At 43.0% G+C, this 16,937-nt stretch overlaps 1 protein-coding gene across 2 annotated transcripts; it reads left to right on the top strand.

Annotated features, from left to right (window-relative positions):
* The first annotated feature begins 1,813 nt into the window (after positions 1-1,813).
* Positions 1,814-4,623, top strand: FFAR2 (free fatty acid receptor 2). 2 transcript variants are annotated; one of them, XM_028530072.2, is made up of 2 exons: positions 1,814-1,923; positions 2,911-4,623. In XM_028530072.2, exon 2 carries the CDS (start codon positions 2,918-2,920, stop codon positions 3,905-3,907), a length of 990 nt encoding a protein of 329 aa, XP_028385873.1. In that variant the 5' UTR covers positions 1,814-1,923; positions 2,911-2,917; the 3' UTR covers positions 3,908-4,623. The 2 variants fall into 2 exon arrangements, with proteins under 2 accessions (XP_028385873.1, XP_035868183.1); XM_036012290.1 differs by lacking the exon at positions 1,814-1,923 and adding an exon at positions 1,994-2,400.
* The last annotated feature ends 12,314 nt before the right edge of the window (positions 4,624-16,937 follow it).

Raw genomic sequence — 16,937 nt, 5'->3', positions numbered from 1 at the left:
CTTGAAGATTGTGAAACTGCTTTTGTGAAAGAAAAAAAAAAACATGTTCTTTTCTTGTGACATAGGCAGGCATTATGAACCATGAGTTCAAAAGTTTCCTTTATGCCCTGGCTGATGTGGCTCAGTGGGTTAAGCACCAGCCTGTGAACCAAAAGATTCTGGGTTTGATTCCCAGTCAGGGTACATGCCTGGATTGCAGGCCAGGTCCCTGGTTGGGGGCTTGCAAGAGGCAGCTGGTTGAATTTATCTCTCACATTGATGTTTTTCTTTCTCTCTTTCTCCCTCCCTTTCCCTCTTCCTAAAAAATAAATAAAATCTTTTTCAAAAGTGTCCTTTATTATATTACCTTCCTAACTACCATGAAAATGGAGAAGCAGATTCAATGGGGGGCCGCCAACACAGCTTATATACAACAGTGATAGGAGAAATGCATGAGGTGGGGGAAGAAAAGGAGGGAATAAAAAAAAGCAGTCCTATTCCTCAACATCTGTTTTCTAGTAAGTTTTTAGTTTGCTATTGAGTCCAGATCCTTGTGAATATTTATAGAAAATCATAAGAGCAAAATGACACAAATAAATTTGGTAGCAATCAACAGAGAATGGTCTCTTCTTTCGTTCCCCTAGCTATCTTGGATGTGCATGTTTGTGCTGAGGGAAGGAAATAAATGAAAAGATAGAACTTGGTTTTAGAGCTGAAGAGAAAGAAAAGCTAAATATTAAAATACCTGGAGAAGATCTAGAGTCAGCTAGACCTGGAGTTCTAGGCAACAAAATGGATAAATGAATGAATGTATGAATGAATGAGTGAGTGAGTGAGTGAATGGGCAAGCAATAGGAAGTAAGCATGTCCTTAAGAAAGAATGGAGATTTTGTGAATAGGGAGCAGGCACAGATGGCAAAAGAGACCCATTCCTTAGGTCGAGAACCAGGACTCTTTGTTTCCTCAGGCATGTGTTTCAACAGGACTTTGAGGAGCTATATAAGAGAAAATAGTGAGAAAAGAACAGAGTGGCTCAGTGGTTGGGCCCAGATCACAGGGAGAGAGAAGCACCATTCTCCTAGAAAGAGCCACGTAGGCACATTAGGCCCACTGAATCTCTGACACTTTCCCAGGTCAGAGAGCATGTCTGTGTCCTCAGCCTCTAGATATTTTACCAAGTGGCTCACTCTCACCAAAGCTGTCCAACAGGCTTGAAAGGTGGAACCACTTCTACTTATGGGCATCCACGAAGAGCTAAGCACTGGCTCACATGCTTTACATATGCTGTCTTACTGACTCCTCACAGCAATTCTGGGATGTCAGTATTCCCATCCTCACTTGACTGAAAAGGAAACTAAAGTTCAGAAAATTCACATGCTCCAAAGTCACAATGAAGGGACTTGAACTGAGCCCACATGTGCATGACTCTGAATCCCATGCTATTTCTTCCAGAGTAAGAGACAGGCTAGGAGAACCAATCTGTTTCAACTGAGAGGGTAAAAGAAATTTATTGGGAGCAGAGGGCAAGAGACCATATAGAAAGGGAAAAAATGAAGAATGAAAGGAAGTAGGAATCCTCTGAGAATGAGTAGAATTACAAAAGAAATTGCCTAGAAGAGAATCTGACTTGGAAAATGGGGAAAATGCCCAAGATTAAAAAGAAATTTAGGAACTTGGTTTGGAAGTCAGAATGAGGATATCTAGGGTTAGGAGAAAGATGCTGACGCCTCTTCCTTCGGGTTGGAGAGGAGACAGCACTCAATTACTGACCTTCCTCTCTATAGTCACGTGACTTGTGTTGGTATAAAAGCTTTCTACCAGCCAGGTTCCTTACAATATTTTCCTGTGCGAAATGAGCGGTAGCAGTGGCTGAAGGTCTGTTCCTCTTTCCCAGAAGCTTTCAGACTTTCCAAGAAGCCATCTATCCGGAAAAGCGAAGACAAGGCAAGGCAGCTAGCTCAGTGCTTGCACTCTGGGAAGGGATGCCAGGATCAGAATTGGAGGGGAAGCTGTTGGGGGGCTGGAGAAAGGCTGTCAGAAATTGAGGGTAAGGATTATACCTGGTAACAGGAGCCAGTGGGGTGGGGACAAGGAAGTGCAGACCGGGACATCAAGCCCCGGAAAAGGATGGAGGGGTCAGACTGTGTGGGTGGTGAGGGTTACAAGTCAAGTGGAAGCTGAGTTACCCATTAAGAAGAGTTCTTGTTTATAGTCAAAACACCAGGCTTGGGAGCCAGTGATTGCCAGTGGGCTTCTCTCAATATTCTGTAATGCCATTTGGGGAACAAGCCCCTCACACAGTGCTGGCTCACCTTCCTCTCCCTACCCCCACATTTCACCAGCTTCCTTTTTAAACAGTCCCCGAGTCTGGTATTGGACAGGGGAGGAAAATCTGTATTCTGCAAAAGGAGAGGAAACGAGGTAGGGAGACGGGTTGGAAACTGGGCACCTTCTTCCTGGGTGTGGGAGGGGTCCTGTGGAGGGCCAGCCTAGGTAGGGGGCCTGATTCTCACAGCAGAGTTCTCCTCTCCATGTGGGAAGGCTTGCTTTTTCTCTCTGAAGATCTCCAGCTGAAGAAGGGGCTTAAGGAAAGTTGGAAACTGGTAACAGTAACTTCCTGTATCTGAGAGGAGAGTAGGAGAAAGGCTGGGGAAACAGGAGGGGGAATTCCCTTGGGCAGCCAAGGGTTGGTCTCCCCCAGGGAATTATGACAGCAAATGTAATAACTCCTAGTTAATATCCCGCCCCAGGCAAAGTCAATAATTGCTCTGGGCAGTTCTGGCAGGTGTGTGAACAAGCAGTGGTGGCAGCAGAAAGCCTGGGCCTGGGAAGGGGAGAGTGCCAGAGAGGATGTCCTTATCCTGAACCAGAGGCAGGTCTGCAGGCTGTGAGTGGGGACTCCTGACCCTGCCCTTTTTCAACCTCTTCCAGATTGGTCATGCTAGACTCGAAGAGCTCCTGGATCCTCGCGGCCTACACCATTATCTTCCTCACTGGTCTCCCTGCCAACCTCCTGGCACTGCGGGCCTTCCTGGGCCGGGTCCGACAGCCCCACCCTGCACCTGTCCACATCCTCCTGCTCAGCCTGACTCTGGCGGATCTCCTCCTGCTGCTGCTGCTGCCCTTCAAGATCACTGAAGCTGCATATGACTTCAGATGGCCTCTGCCTGAGGTAGTCTGTGCCCTCACAGGTTTCGTCTTCTACAGCAGCATCTACTGCAGCACATGGCTGCTGGCAGGCATCAGCATCGAGCGCTACCTGGGGGTGGCTTTCCCCGTGCGGTACAAGCTGTCCCGCCGGCCTCTGTATGGAGTGATTGCTGCTCTGGTTGCCTGGATCATGTCCTTTGGTCATTGTACCATCGTGATCATCACTCAGTACTTGAACTCAACACAGAATGCCACAGAAAACTCAAATTTTACCTGCTATGAGAACTTCAACGACACACAGCGGAAATTTGTGCTTCCTGTGAGACTGGAGCTCTTCCTCGTCCTCTTCTTGATCCCCATGATGGTCACCATCTTCTGCTACTGGCGCTTTGTGTGGATCATGCTCACCCAGCCCCACGTGGCGGCCCAGAGGCGGCGCCGAGCTGTAGGGCTGGCGGTTGTGACACTCCTTAATTTCCTGGTGTGCTTTGGGCCTTATAATGTGTCCCACGTGGTGGGGTATATCAGCAACCAGAGCCCCACATGGCGAGCGGAAGCTGTGGTATTAAGTTCCCTCAACGCCAGCCTGGACCCCCTGCTTTTCTATTTCTCTTCTTCAGATGTGCGCCGAGCCTTTGGTAAAGGGCTTCAGGTCCTGCGGCGTCAGGGCTCCTCTCTGTTGGGACGCAGAGGCAAAGAGATGGCAGAGATGACAAATGGGGACAGGGGTGTGAGTCAAGCAGAAGGAGCACCGAGTTCTGACTTCACCACAGACTAGGGAGATTCCTGGACCTCTGGAGGCACTGGGGGCCACAGCTGGGTTGAGCGGGCTGGGAAAGGGAGAGAGAGCATGAGGGTTCCAGGTTCAGGAATCCTCAGACCCACACCTACTACTGGCACTGTAAAAATCTCTCACCTTCCCAAAAGAACACAGCTCCCCGACAAGAGGAAGAAATAGGCTTAGAAGCACTATCAGGCCAAATTTTAGAAGCAATGTAGCTAATACAACTTTAGTCCTTGTGAGGTGGTCGGCAGCTTTGGGTGATCAGGCTGAAGCAGAGAATCCTGAAGCAATCTCACCATAAGCTTTGTAAAAACACTTGGATGCTGGTATAGCTGTTGATGCTGGAAAGAAGCCAATGGGAAAGAGGAGGAAGAGAAATACTAAATGAGGTCAAAGAGGACTCAGGAAAGTTCTGAGCCGAGGGGACTAGGAGAGGGGCTGAGGGCTTAGGTCTCTGATGCTCTAGATTTGCACCATATTAATCAGGCCTGCTGCTTTGTAAGTGTGCTCCAGCCATCTTCACGTGTGTATCTTCTCTCCTCCATTAAACTGGGAACTTCCTGGGGCCTGGGTCTTGTCTTCTCCCTCCATGGCACCCATCACAGGTCAGGATACAGCTTGGCACCCGTCTGTCAGAGCTCAAAACTGACTAGCACAAGAATGGACAGCTTGGTCTGGCAGACTGAAAATAAAGATTTTAAAACTCTGAAGCGAGTATCCACTTTTTGTAACATTTCTGCAAGCATGGGGAGGGCAAAAATGGAATGAAGAACCAGACTCAGCAACAAAGGGGGAAGGTTGAAGCATCTGAAACACAGAAACATTTTAAGGTAAAAATGTAACGGGAGTGGACTAAGTGAGGGGACCGACATAATCCTGTTTAGATTGATGAGTAGAGACTGGATTTAGAAAGATGTGGACTGAGTCCTGATCCTGACTCAAAGTTATCAGTGGATCACAGGGGCATAAAACATCCTATTCTTCAGCTTAGAAACCTGCAAAGTTTTCTGACCATCAAAACTTTCCCTTCCAGGAACTCATTTCAAATCATTCCATGGCCTGCTTCGTATCCTCTTTCCCTTCCCAGTTCCATCTGCCTGAGTCGTTTTCTACCCACAATAAAGACTCTCTCTCTAGGTAACTCTCTCTAGGTAGACCACTCTCTCTAGGTAACTAACCCTCTAGCCCCTAGCATAGCGGTTTGCAACAGAGGCCATACATCAGAATCACATGTAGAGATATATAAAATAACAAGTGGCCACCCTCAAATCTGCTGACGCAGAATCTCAGGGTGGCTCCCCAGGTGATTATGATAGACTGCTTAGTCAGAATCACTGGCCTAGCTCTGGCACCCAGTAAGTCCAAGAAAGTACTTTTTTGGAGAGGCCATTCCTACTTATAAGTCCCCCTCAACTCCATGGATCCCTATCTTATAACTGCTTGTTTTTTTCCCCTTCTTCTAAAACCTCACTTAGTATTTACTTCTCCAGAAGAACTTTCCTTATGTTTCTACTCAACTGAGAGCTCATTTTCTCTGTTTCCTTCCTCAAAACAGCACTAGATTGGTGTTCTGGCCCTGACTTCAGTATTGGTTCTGCTTACTAGCTGGCTGATCTTGAGCAGGTTCACACCTCCATGCCTCCATTTCCACACCATAATGATGAGGATAATGTATGCCTCCCAGGGACATTCTGAGGTTTAAATGAGACTGCAGGTATAAAATTGCTGAGAAATTATAGAATATTATTTAGTTTCTAAAATAGCAACTGAAGCTCAGCTATACCCCCACTTGAAGAAATATAGTAAGCAGAAATTAAAATGATGAAAATAATATATCAGATAACCAACTATATAGGATAGTTTGATAGTAATGTGGTGAGAGGGGAAAACTGAGATTTTCAAGATGTTATTACACCTTCCAAAACTAATTGATTTTGGATGGTATTAAAAGAAACTGAGTTTGAACAAGTTGATCATCTCACTCCACTGAGGACTATTCAGTGCTGAGCAACACATTTTATAAAGGACATTACTTCAAGAAATCAAAGGATAACAATTTGGTTAATCAGAAAATTAAGCAAAATAATCTTGGAGACTTCAAACCTAATTATAATAAACTACAACAACATATTAAATGCCAGGCTCCATTCTAGAGAAGGAAGCCTAAGGTGATAAAGGGAACTTTCCAAGGTCAATCAGCAAGAGGGAGTTTCATCAGGTCTTCCTGATTCCAGTGTGCCTGCTTTTTTCATTGACACGTGAGAAGCAAGTAAGAGAACACTAGATGTGTGACTGGAACAAGTAAGTTCCATTGTATGGAAGATGCAGTCTATGCAGCCCCACAGTGAAGAAACAAGTGTCATGGGCAAAAGAGGCAGGGAGTTATGTCTTAAGGAATCAGGGCTGTTTAAAATGAAGCTGACTGCCTCCACAAGGTACTCACTCCCTAGTCTCCAGGGACATCAAAGTGGAAGGTAGAAAATACCCATGTTGAGACATTGAGGAAATCCACACATCTGACAAGGGCTGAACCAGAACTCCCAAACTCCTTCCAACTTGAGATTTCACAGGGTTTAACGGACATGGCTGCTTCTGTTAATCAGGAAAGTAACAAGTAAATCTCTGGACTTGTTCTGAGACTTTCAGGGTGAAACTTCAGCTACTCACTAACAAGTATTGAATCTTCATTAAGTAACTTGATATAGGTCCCATTTCTTCACTGGGAATGAGTAAATTCATTTGTTTAACAATTTGTATTGATTACATACTATAAATTGGCATATATACAGACTAGCTAGGAATGCAGAGAGTATGAATCAGGTATCTCTCATTGGTGCTTCATTTTAGTGGAAAAAAATAGTTAATAAACAAGTAAACAAATAAACAACTGAGGTAATTTCAGAATGTGGCAATGATTTTTTATAAACAGATATGAGCTATAGGAGAACGTATAATGAAGAGTTTGAGGGGGTTCAAGACTTTCCTCAGTCAATAATGTTCGTCTAAGACCTGAATGAAGGCAAGGAATTGCCATGCAAAGGCCCACAGGAAGAGCATTTTAGAAATAGGAAATGTTGGTGTAAAGGCCCTAAAGAGGAAAAAATGCTTAGCATCTCAAGGCCAATGTGGAGCTAGAGCAGTGGTTTGCGAACTTAAGCATATATTAGAATCACATGGAGAGTTTGCTGAAGCATTAATTACCATCTTCCCTCCCCTACAGTTTCAGAATCAGGAGGTTTGGGATAGGACCCAAGACTTTGTATTTTTAACAATCCCAGATGGTACCGATGCTGCTGGTGGTTCAAACTTTGAGAACCAATACTCCAGAATATTGTGAACTGGGAAATGAGAGATGGAAGAAGATGTTAAAGCTGTCAGCAGAAACCAGGCCATGCAAAGTATTTTAGGCCCCAGATAGGAGTTTAAATTAATTCTGAGAGTTTTCAAAGTCATTAGATGGTTTTAAGTAAGAGAGTAGAATGGTCTGATTTCCATTTTAAGATCATCATTCTGGCATCTGTGTGTACTGCTGAAGGGAGATGATTGTTAGGTCAAGGAGATAAAGTTCATGACAGACTAAGAAATCATAAAGTATAATACTATAACAAACCTGCAGGGTTTTCATTGGACTGGTAGCTCCCTGAATGTGGAGGCTGTTTCCTATTTCATTAAAATACAAGTTATGCATCTACTTAATACATAGATATCCTTGGTGGTGAGCTAGAAAATGTTTAACAACCAGGTCTTGGAATGGGAGGGGATGGGGAGCAGGGGTGTTGGAGGTTAGCAAAGACCCTGAGTTGTTGAACTTGCCAATTTCTATGGCAGACACTCCAACAGGGCCAATTTCTACCAATATGAAGACACTGAACATGGTTTTGGCAAGAGATGCTAATAATCAGCTCTTGCAAATCAACTCAAGCACATCACTAGGTACCCTCCCAGCACATACACTCAACTGGCAGACAGATAACATCCTTCTTGAGAAAACGTCCTCTCTGCCTGGCTACATTTAGTACAAGGCTCTGGCACAATAAACACTAGCTAAATGTGGCTGGTGGGGCCTGATTCAAGAGAATCCCAGTGGCCAGTTAGATTGCAGGACTCCTCTGAATCCCCTGCAGGATGACAGATGTGTACACAGAAATATTAGCATCTGGTTAATGAATAACACAGACAGCAGTGTAGAGTCACTACCAGGAAATGGGGGGTGGGGGTGGGGGCATTGTGGTGAAGGGATCTGGCTCAGCCTGACCTAGTAAAGGGGAACCTGAATTCACTTCCCCTTTCTAGAAAAGATGCTGTTGCTCCCCTTCTTCAGAAATTCTCATCTGGCCACACAGCCAGAGTTCACATGTAGTGTGGTTTTGTGGTGATCACCTCAGTCAAAGAAGGCTGAAGAGGGTCTGAAGGAAAACACACAGCCAAGACTCCAAATCCTCTCCCTTAAACCTCCCTGTCCCTTAACTCCAGGTTTCTGTTAGTTCTGTCTCTCTCTTTTTCCCCCAGCTTTCTTTACCTCCTGTGGTTAGATACTTTGGCCCCATTTTTTCCTTTCATTATTTTTCTCTAGTCACAGGAAATGAAGACATTTCTCATCTACAAATTGCATATTCACCAGGAAATTGGGCCAAAGATCTCTAAGCCCTCAGAAGCAGTAGTCTAGTAGCCCACTTGGCAAAGTTTCGAATGCCTGGAAAGGTAGGAGATGAAGATTTAGCTTTCTCCATCACATAAACACATGCACCCTCCCACCCTGTATCTTCCTAATATGCTTAAATTGTAAGTGTGTTAGAATAATACTCAATGTTTACATTATTGTGACTCTAACTGAGGGGCTCTGTAGTAAACTATGATTACTTTTTCTGTCCTGCACAACTCCCCCCCCCCCCAGAATTAATAATTGTCTTATTTTTTTATTTGTTTAGTTTTCTACATACATATCACTAATTCCTTCCCAAACTCTTTGCCAATTGGTCTTATTTCCTCTCAAGACCTTCAGAGGCATTAGAAGGATACAGATTTCATCTTCCTAAAGAAATCTCTCCCAGAACTTTCTGACCTGCTAGTGATAGTTATACCGAGGTATATGGCTGGCCCCTGGGAGGCTTGTTACTTTGGTTTATGTCCTCTACCAGCTTTTTTAGAAAGCATTTCAATACTGCATGTCAGATAACATCTTTATTCTGCTTTCATGTTTAATTCATATAGACCCATTGTGGAATTCTAGATTGGAAACTATTTCCTTCATAATTTTTAAGGTTTTGTCATAACTGCCTTCTAGCTTCCAGTCTTGTTGAAGGATTCCAGTATATCTGATTTTTGATTCCTTGTATGTGGGCCTATATTTCCTCACTGAAAGCTTGAAGAGTCCTTATTTTTTCTCACAAGGATTCTAAAATTTCATCCTTTGTGCCAGGCACTTTGATGAATTCTCAGTCTGCAAATAATATACTTCATTTTGGGCAAATTCTCTAAAATATTTTGTAATTACTTTTCTTTCCTTCATTTTCTCCCATCCTCTCTTTCTAGAACTTCTATCATTTGCAGGATATTTGGACATTCTTGACTGGTCCACTAATTTTCCCTTCTTTCCCAATTTCTGTCTCTCAATACTTTTGCTCTACCTTTTGTGGAGATTTCTTCAAGCTTATACTTCAGTCCTTCTATTTATTTTTATTTTTCTTTGCTATAACCTTTCATTTCCAAGCACTTTTTAAAAATGGTTGATCTTGTTTTAATGGTTGTAATATCTATTTGGATCTCTTTGAAGAATGTTCATCTCCCTGCTTGGCATTGCCTTTTTTGATCTCTATTCTTTATGATACAAGTTGTTGCCAGATATCTTTGGTTGCTCATCTTGGAAAGAGGAAGGGGGCTAATCTTTTTTTTAAAGATATATAAAAAAGTATATAAAGGTAAAATGATGTAGTGTCTAGGGTTTGCTTTAAAAGGCAGAAGTGAAAAAGGAAAGGAATGAACATATGGAAAATCTCAATAAATGTTGAACCGGGTAATGGATGAATTTGGTTCAATTGTACTAGTACCGTCTGTTTTTGATATTGTTTGGACAACAATTCACAATAAAAATGTGGTTATTGGCAGGATCAATTCCTTAAGGGTTGTTGAACTGAGGGGCGCTCATTCCTCCCTGGCTGTGGGCTGGTGGGCCTCTCCATAGGGCTGCTGTCTTCCACCAGACCACAAAAGCAAGAGAGGACAAGATGGAAGGCAATCTTTTTATAAGCCTGATGTTCCATTGCTTTTGCGCATCTCATCCTCAAAGGAAGAGTGAATGATATAAGAGTGTCACTGCAAGGGGGTAGCACTGCTGGGGCCATCTTGGGGGCTCCCTCCAGTGGTACTGAATAATGAATGAAGAGCTGTGACACATGTATTAGGCTTCACTGAAGGGTGATTTAGCTGGGGTCGTTTAGTTTGGGGGAAACTCCACTGTCAATACTTTGGTGATTTTCTTCTTGGGCTGATCATATTTCCCAGAAAAATAAATTCTTCTAGTCTTCTGGAGGAAGGGTGAAAGTTGTACTTGCCAGAAATTTAGGAGCCAATGGAAAAGAGAGCTGGGCCCCAGTGTGGATGGGGTCAGGAGAGAATCTCAACGTCTACATTCTTTTAATCTCTTATTTATATATATTGCTCCTTCTTCCAATATGCCTGGTATCCTACATTTCAAAGACCCTTTGTATTATCCTCTCTAAAGAATAAAACTCCAATCTTTTCCTGGGTGAGGTACAGTTGCCTCACACAGAAAACTGGGGAAAAGATCTGAGGATTCTTTTCAAATAAACTTCCAACCATTCTTCCTTATGTTAGCTTGCCCTTCGCCCTCATTTCCAGAGGTAATTGTTGCCTCATGAGCCTTATGTGGACCCTGCAGTAGAAACTTGGTTGAATCTTGGATATTCCCATACTGGGTTTAAGAATCAGACTTTCAGAGGTCTGCCAAGTCAGTTACTAGTTACCACTCTTTCATCTGCTTTCCAACTTTCAAAATTTTGGTGTCATTGAATCCTCTTTGTTCTGCTCTCTGCTCTTATGGGTTTAGTGCCTTTCTAAATGATCTCTTTATTATCATTATGGTGTGATTTCAGGAAGGAGCCAAAGGATGGGTATATTTGATTCCTTAGTCTCAAGTACTTCTTCTTATTATTATTTGTTTGTTGATGTGTTTATTATGTCTTCCTCTCTTAAATGTGGTTCTAGGATAATTTATCTATTTGTTCTCCCCAGCACCCAAAACAATTCAACAAATGACTGAATCAATTTGCTGGCAAGAAAACTTGCTACTCTCTATCAATAGGTTGGTAGAAGACTCAGGTCTCTTGAGTTTCCATCCGGTGGCCCTTCCTTCTACAGCATGGGTGGGATTCGGGTGATTTTGCTAACTAATGATACCTAACAAGTTATAAAGTGCTTTACATGTTACAAAGTGGTTTCAGGATCTTATCTCATGTGATCGTGACAACAGCCAATGGACCATATAGAAAAGTAATTATTATTGGCCCTGTTATAGTTCTGATCCTTGCCTGGCAAGAATTATCCTGTACCAAAGGAATCACCAACCTTGTTCCTGACCTTTAGGCCACTGTCATTTGTCTTGCCCCTCCTATCACATCCTCTGAAAATGGGACTATTCAAGCTTGTCATCTCTCAAAGTAATAGTCTTCAAGAATCCAAGACCAGCTCTCTCATAAGGAGGAAAACAGGTACAGACATGGGATAGTAATACAAGAGCCTTTGATCAAAGAGAATGTCTGAGTTTTACATGTCTGAGGAAGAAAAAAGAGTGGAACTGTCCAAATTAGTAGAAGATAGAGAAGAGGTTGGTACTGGGAGGTAGCTTAGACCCTGGAAGGAGAGGGAGTGAGTCCTGGAACTGAAGAGCAGTCTGTGTGTTGTGGGGAAAGAGATGTGATGAAAATAACCATTTACCATAATCACTAGATTCTCAAAAATGAAAAGAAAAACTATAATATAATCATAAAGCCAGTTACAAATTACTCTAGACAGCAGGTGATGTAAAACATGACATCAAGATTCTGGGCCCTAAGACGAGCTTGGTCTAAATTCTGCCTGAGGCCCCTCAGTGAAAAGTGAAATCAGCGTGCTGGTCCCCTTCAGAGAAACAAGATGTTGCCTTGGAAATCACCCCAAATCACACAGGTCACAGAGGTTAAAGGCTGTAAAGGGCTCCCACATTTTGCTTGAGCTACTTGCTGTCCTCTCTTGGAACCTGCCTGCCACCTTATGGGTAGATTAGGTTATTGCCTTCCTCCAAAGCCTGGGAGGACCAGGCACAACAGAGGTTGTGGCCTCTGTTACTCACCTGCAGCCAGGAATCTCTCAGAAGCAGAAATTTAGGATGAGGTGTTGGCAAGGGGTCCACCTCCTCAACCTTGCATCAGATAAAAATGAGTCTTGGTGTGGAAAGAGGCTAAAGACATCTTATTAAGCTACAAAAACAGTTGCAGAAGGGCATAAAGAAAACAGTATTGTCCATAATGTTAAAATAAGTATGTAGAATAACAATAGCATCTAAGGTCCTGAGGTCTTTGACATGTGGACATGGTGCTAATGCCTCTGCACTCTTTAGCAACTCCCAAAGCACGATGTCAGCACTGCCATGACTTTTCTTTTTACAAAAGGAAAATTGAACTTAGAGTTATTGTTAAATAACTTGCCCAATATCTCATAGCAAAAAAGTGGCAGGGATATGACTCTGTAGTCTGAACTCTCAGACATTATCTTATACTTACTGCTTCCCTAAGAAGAACATAACATGTATGTATGCAGAGTGTCAACAGTGGTTATTTAGGGAGTTAGGAAAAGGGGAGGTAGGTCAACGTTCATCTTCTACTTTACATAATTCTTGTACTGTTTACAGTTTTTCCAATAAGCACATATTATTTAATAATAAAATATAAGATTTATTTTAAGTAATAATTCTGGTCCCCAAACACACACAGAGAAGAAAATTACTCTGGCATTTAGGCCCTGTTTACTGAGCAATTACTATGTACTTTGTTGAGTGCCAGCACTTCACATTCAGACTTCACTAAATCTCCACAACCACGTCTGGAGGCAGGGAAGTCTCACTAACCCTCTTTACAGAAGAGGAACCTGAGGCTCAGAGATGTCAACTGACCTCACCAAGGTCACATAGGCAATACAAGAATTCAACTCAGGCCTGACTGGTTTCAGAGCCCATGATTTTACCTACTTTAGTATACTAGTCATTGCAGGAATGATCCCAATGATAATAATAGAAGTTTAAGTGCTAATCATGCCCCAGACCTATGCTTTTCATACATGATCTCATCAAATCTCCATGGCAATTCCATATTATAGATGAGGAAACTGAGGCTCAGCAGTGAGGAAGCACTTACTTGCCCAGAGTCACCAGCATGACGTGGGACTAGAACTCAATCAATCACCACACTAGCACTGATATCCACCCTGTGGCTCAGAACCAAAAATCTCAGTAGTTATCCTTGACTCCTTCTCTTTCCTTTCCCCTCTCATGTCTATCCATTGGTTCCATTTGGTTTCCAGCCTTCCAAAATACATACTCATTTAGCACTATCCAGCTACTTGCAGCCCAGTGGAAGCTACCACCATCTCTCACCTAGGCCACTGTGAGGGCTCCTCACCAATCTCCATGCTTCCATTCCTGCCTCTTGGCCCCTATCCCATATACACTCTATATTGCAGTCAATTGTGATCTTTTCACATTTGCTAAATGTCCTCTCATTTGGCCTTTATCAGGGTCTTGGGAGTGAATTAAGCTCTGCAAAGAGTGGTATGAGTGGCAGTTTTCTCCCTTTTCCTAAGGATAATGCTAGCTAGTACCATTCTCTCTCTCATACAATAGGAGATTACCCAATTCTTCACATGCAGTGGATGCCTTACAGTGTTAGGGCTTAATTCTCCCCAAGAACTAGGTGGAGATGGTTACAAAAGTGTCCTGCCACACTTCAACTATCAATGACCATAGCCTACTAGGCCCTTGTGACCTGCCAGCCACCGCACCTCCAGCTCTGCAGGCTCATTTTTCTACTAACCTTCTTCAGAACACAAGAGCTCTTTTCTGTTCCTCATTTATAGAAGCCTCATTCCTGCCTCAGGACTTTTGCAAAGGCTGTTTGTTCTGCCTGGAAACGCTGTCCCCAGGGCTTCTAAGGCCAGCTCCCTCTGTTAGTCATTCAGATCTCAGCTCAAATGCTACGAGCTCAGAGAAGCCCTCCCAGATACCTTAATTAAAGGTATACTGCCAACGCCTGCTGCTCCACCTCCTGTTTATTATTTCTTTAAAAGCACTTATTTTTCATGATCTGAAGTGCTTTCTGTGTTCACTTAATGTGTGTCTTCCCACTCACAGCTGAGCACTACAGGGCAGTTCTATTTTATTCATAATTTAATTCTCAGTAACCAGCAGAAAGCTTTTTGCAGGGAAGCAATCTGTAAAAGGGTATGTGGAGAATCTTATCAGATTTTATTTTGCGCTCATCATTGGGCTAAGAGCTTTGCAATGTATCCTTCTATCGCCCCCCAATACTGCCCAATAAAAATGTAATGTAAGCCATTTAAAATTTTCTAATAGCCACATTAAAAGAAGTAAAGAGAAACATTAAATCCACATTAGTAATATGTTTTATTTAATACCGACATATTCCAAGTATTAACTTCTCATCAATTGACTGCAAAAGAACATTTTTACTTTGGTTTTTTTTTCCCTCCTCCTCAATCCCCATCCCCCACCCATCTTCCTTCTGGGTCCGGGAGAGCTCTGTGGTGCCTCAAAGTCTGGGACTCATAGGCTTTGAGTCCCAGGCTTTGAGGACTCAATGTCCTCAAATTGCAGACTCAACCTTACTACTGCCTTTCCTTTGTGTTTCTCAGTGTGCATGCACCTGCCTGTCAGCGACTGCATCTAGAGAAAGCAGGAGGTGCTCCTCTGGTGAGGCCTTAAAATGCCTTCCTGTGTAGGTGTCCACTTAAGCAGATGTGACAAGGGGCAAGTCGGCAGGGGTCTTAACTGGAAGTGGGTAGGAAACAGCCAAGAAGGGACTCCAGAACCAGGGAGCATGAGCAGGTGCTGTGACCAGAAGTGAATGAGTAAAGATGGGAAGTGACATGCACAACCTTCAGAGGCAGAGGTGGCCCTCCCAAGAAGAAGCCAAGGGACCCAGATCACAGAGCTCGAAGCTCAATGTCCTGCCCAGGCCATCCAACTGAGGGAGCCAGAAGAGAAGTTAGTGCTGGTGTTTGAAGCCAAACGAACTGGAAATTGACTTCTCCACTAAGGATGTAAGAACTGTAAGCTTGGGAGGGAGGATTTATTCCTGGGCAGGGTCTTTGTGGAGAGGGAGCTGGGTAGAGCTTCCTCAAGGTCAAGAAAGACCTTGGGAGGTTTCTTTGAGTTTTATTGAGAATGGTCAATGCCAAAGTAAAATGTGTTACCAAAAAAAGTGCCATAGTTTAAAGGTTTACATTGAATGAATTATACAAAAACATACCCAGGGGCAATATGATTTTGTAGACAATTCGATTTACAAGAAATAACAAGGTGATGTAGTAATAGGGCACAACTTCTAAATTTATTCTAAATGAATGAGACCTCCATCTCTCAATCCAGTCATCCTGTCTCTGTAGCTCTCTGGAAAAAAAAATTCCAATTGAAAGTGATTTAAGGAGTTAAAGGTTAGTTTTCCTGGCTCCTGAGAATAAGCTATAAAGGGGATTGTGATAAATGGATGTCTCGAGAGATCTTCATCAGGTCACCATGGTGGAGGCACATTGATCCCTGATGCTACCTTGGAAGGAGTAAAGAGGATTGCTGTCTGTAGAGAGTGAGGTTTGTCATGGTGGGGGAAGTTGTCATTCTGGCTGAGACTGTCACAGTGACTCTGTGACCACACATCATATCAGGAATGCAGAGCATCAGGTGAAAGGTGCTGGGAGATTATAAGGTAGAGTTCTGTGCCTATTGGAGAATAATACGAAAGGAGGTTCATGCTATAGGAGATGTTTGAACCCGTTATTGCAGGGCCAAGGTCGTGTGATATGTTGGAGAGGGGGCTCTCTGAAAGGAAGTTGCTGTTTAGTAGTCTCTGATGGAGGTTTGATTGTGCATTGCCCAGATGTAGACTTAGGTCTTTCGTTCAATTCACAATGCCTATTGAGTGCCCGCTCTGTGTCAGGCACTATGTACTAGGAGTACAGTGGGGGAATAAAAGAGTCCCTTTCTTCATAGGACTGACCTCTGGACCATTTGTATCTAATAGAATAGATTGGGAGTCACATATATAATTTAAAAATTTCTAATAGCCAAATTTTGAAAAATTAATTTAAAAATTTTTAATATATTTTATTGATTATGCTATTACAGTTGTCCTATTTCCCCCCTTCTCTCTCCTCTACCCTGTACCCCCCTCCCACCCACATTCCCCCCTTTAGTTCATGTCCATGTGTCATACTTATGAGTTCTTTAGCTTCTACATTTCCCGTACTATTCTTGCCCTCCCCCTATCTATTTTCAACCTACTTTCTATGCTACTTATTCTCTATACCTTTCCCCCTCTCTCCTCCTCCCACCCCCCCTGCTGCTAACCCTCCACGTGCCCTCCATTTCTGTGGTTCTGTTCCTGTTCTAATTGTTTACTTAGTTTCTTTTGGTTTTGCTTTAGGTGTGGTTGTTAATATTTGTGAGTTTGCTGTCCTTTTACTATACATGTCTTTTCTTTATCTTCTTTTCTTAGATAAGTCCCTTTAGCATTTCATAAAATAAGGACTTGGTGATGATGAACTCCTTTAACTTGACCTTATCTGAAAAGCACTTTATCTGCCCTTCCATTCTAAATGATAGCTTTGCTGGATAGAGCAATCTGGGATGTAGGCCCTTGTCTTTCATGACTTGGAATATTTCTTTCCAGCCCCTTCTTGCCTGTAAGGTCTCTTTGGAGAAATCAGCTGACAGTCTGATGGGAACTCCTTTGTAGGTGAC

The sequence above is a fragment of the Phyllostomus discolor genome, chromosome 12 (assembly GCF_004126475.2).
Source record: "Phyllostomus discolor isolate MPI-MPIP mPhyDis1 chromosome 12, mPhyDis1.pri.v3, whole genome shotgun sequence".
NCBI lineage: Eukaryota > Metazoa > Chordata > Mammalia > Chiroptera > Phyllostomidae > Phyllostomus > Phyllostomus discolor.
This window is presented reverse-complemented; position numbering and strand designations above follow the sequence as displayed.

Coding starts and splice junctions, on each gene's coding strand:
- FFAR2 (XM_028530072.2), top strand. CDS start 2,918: ATGCTAGACTCGAAGAGCTCCTGGATCCTCGCGGCCTACACCATTATC.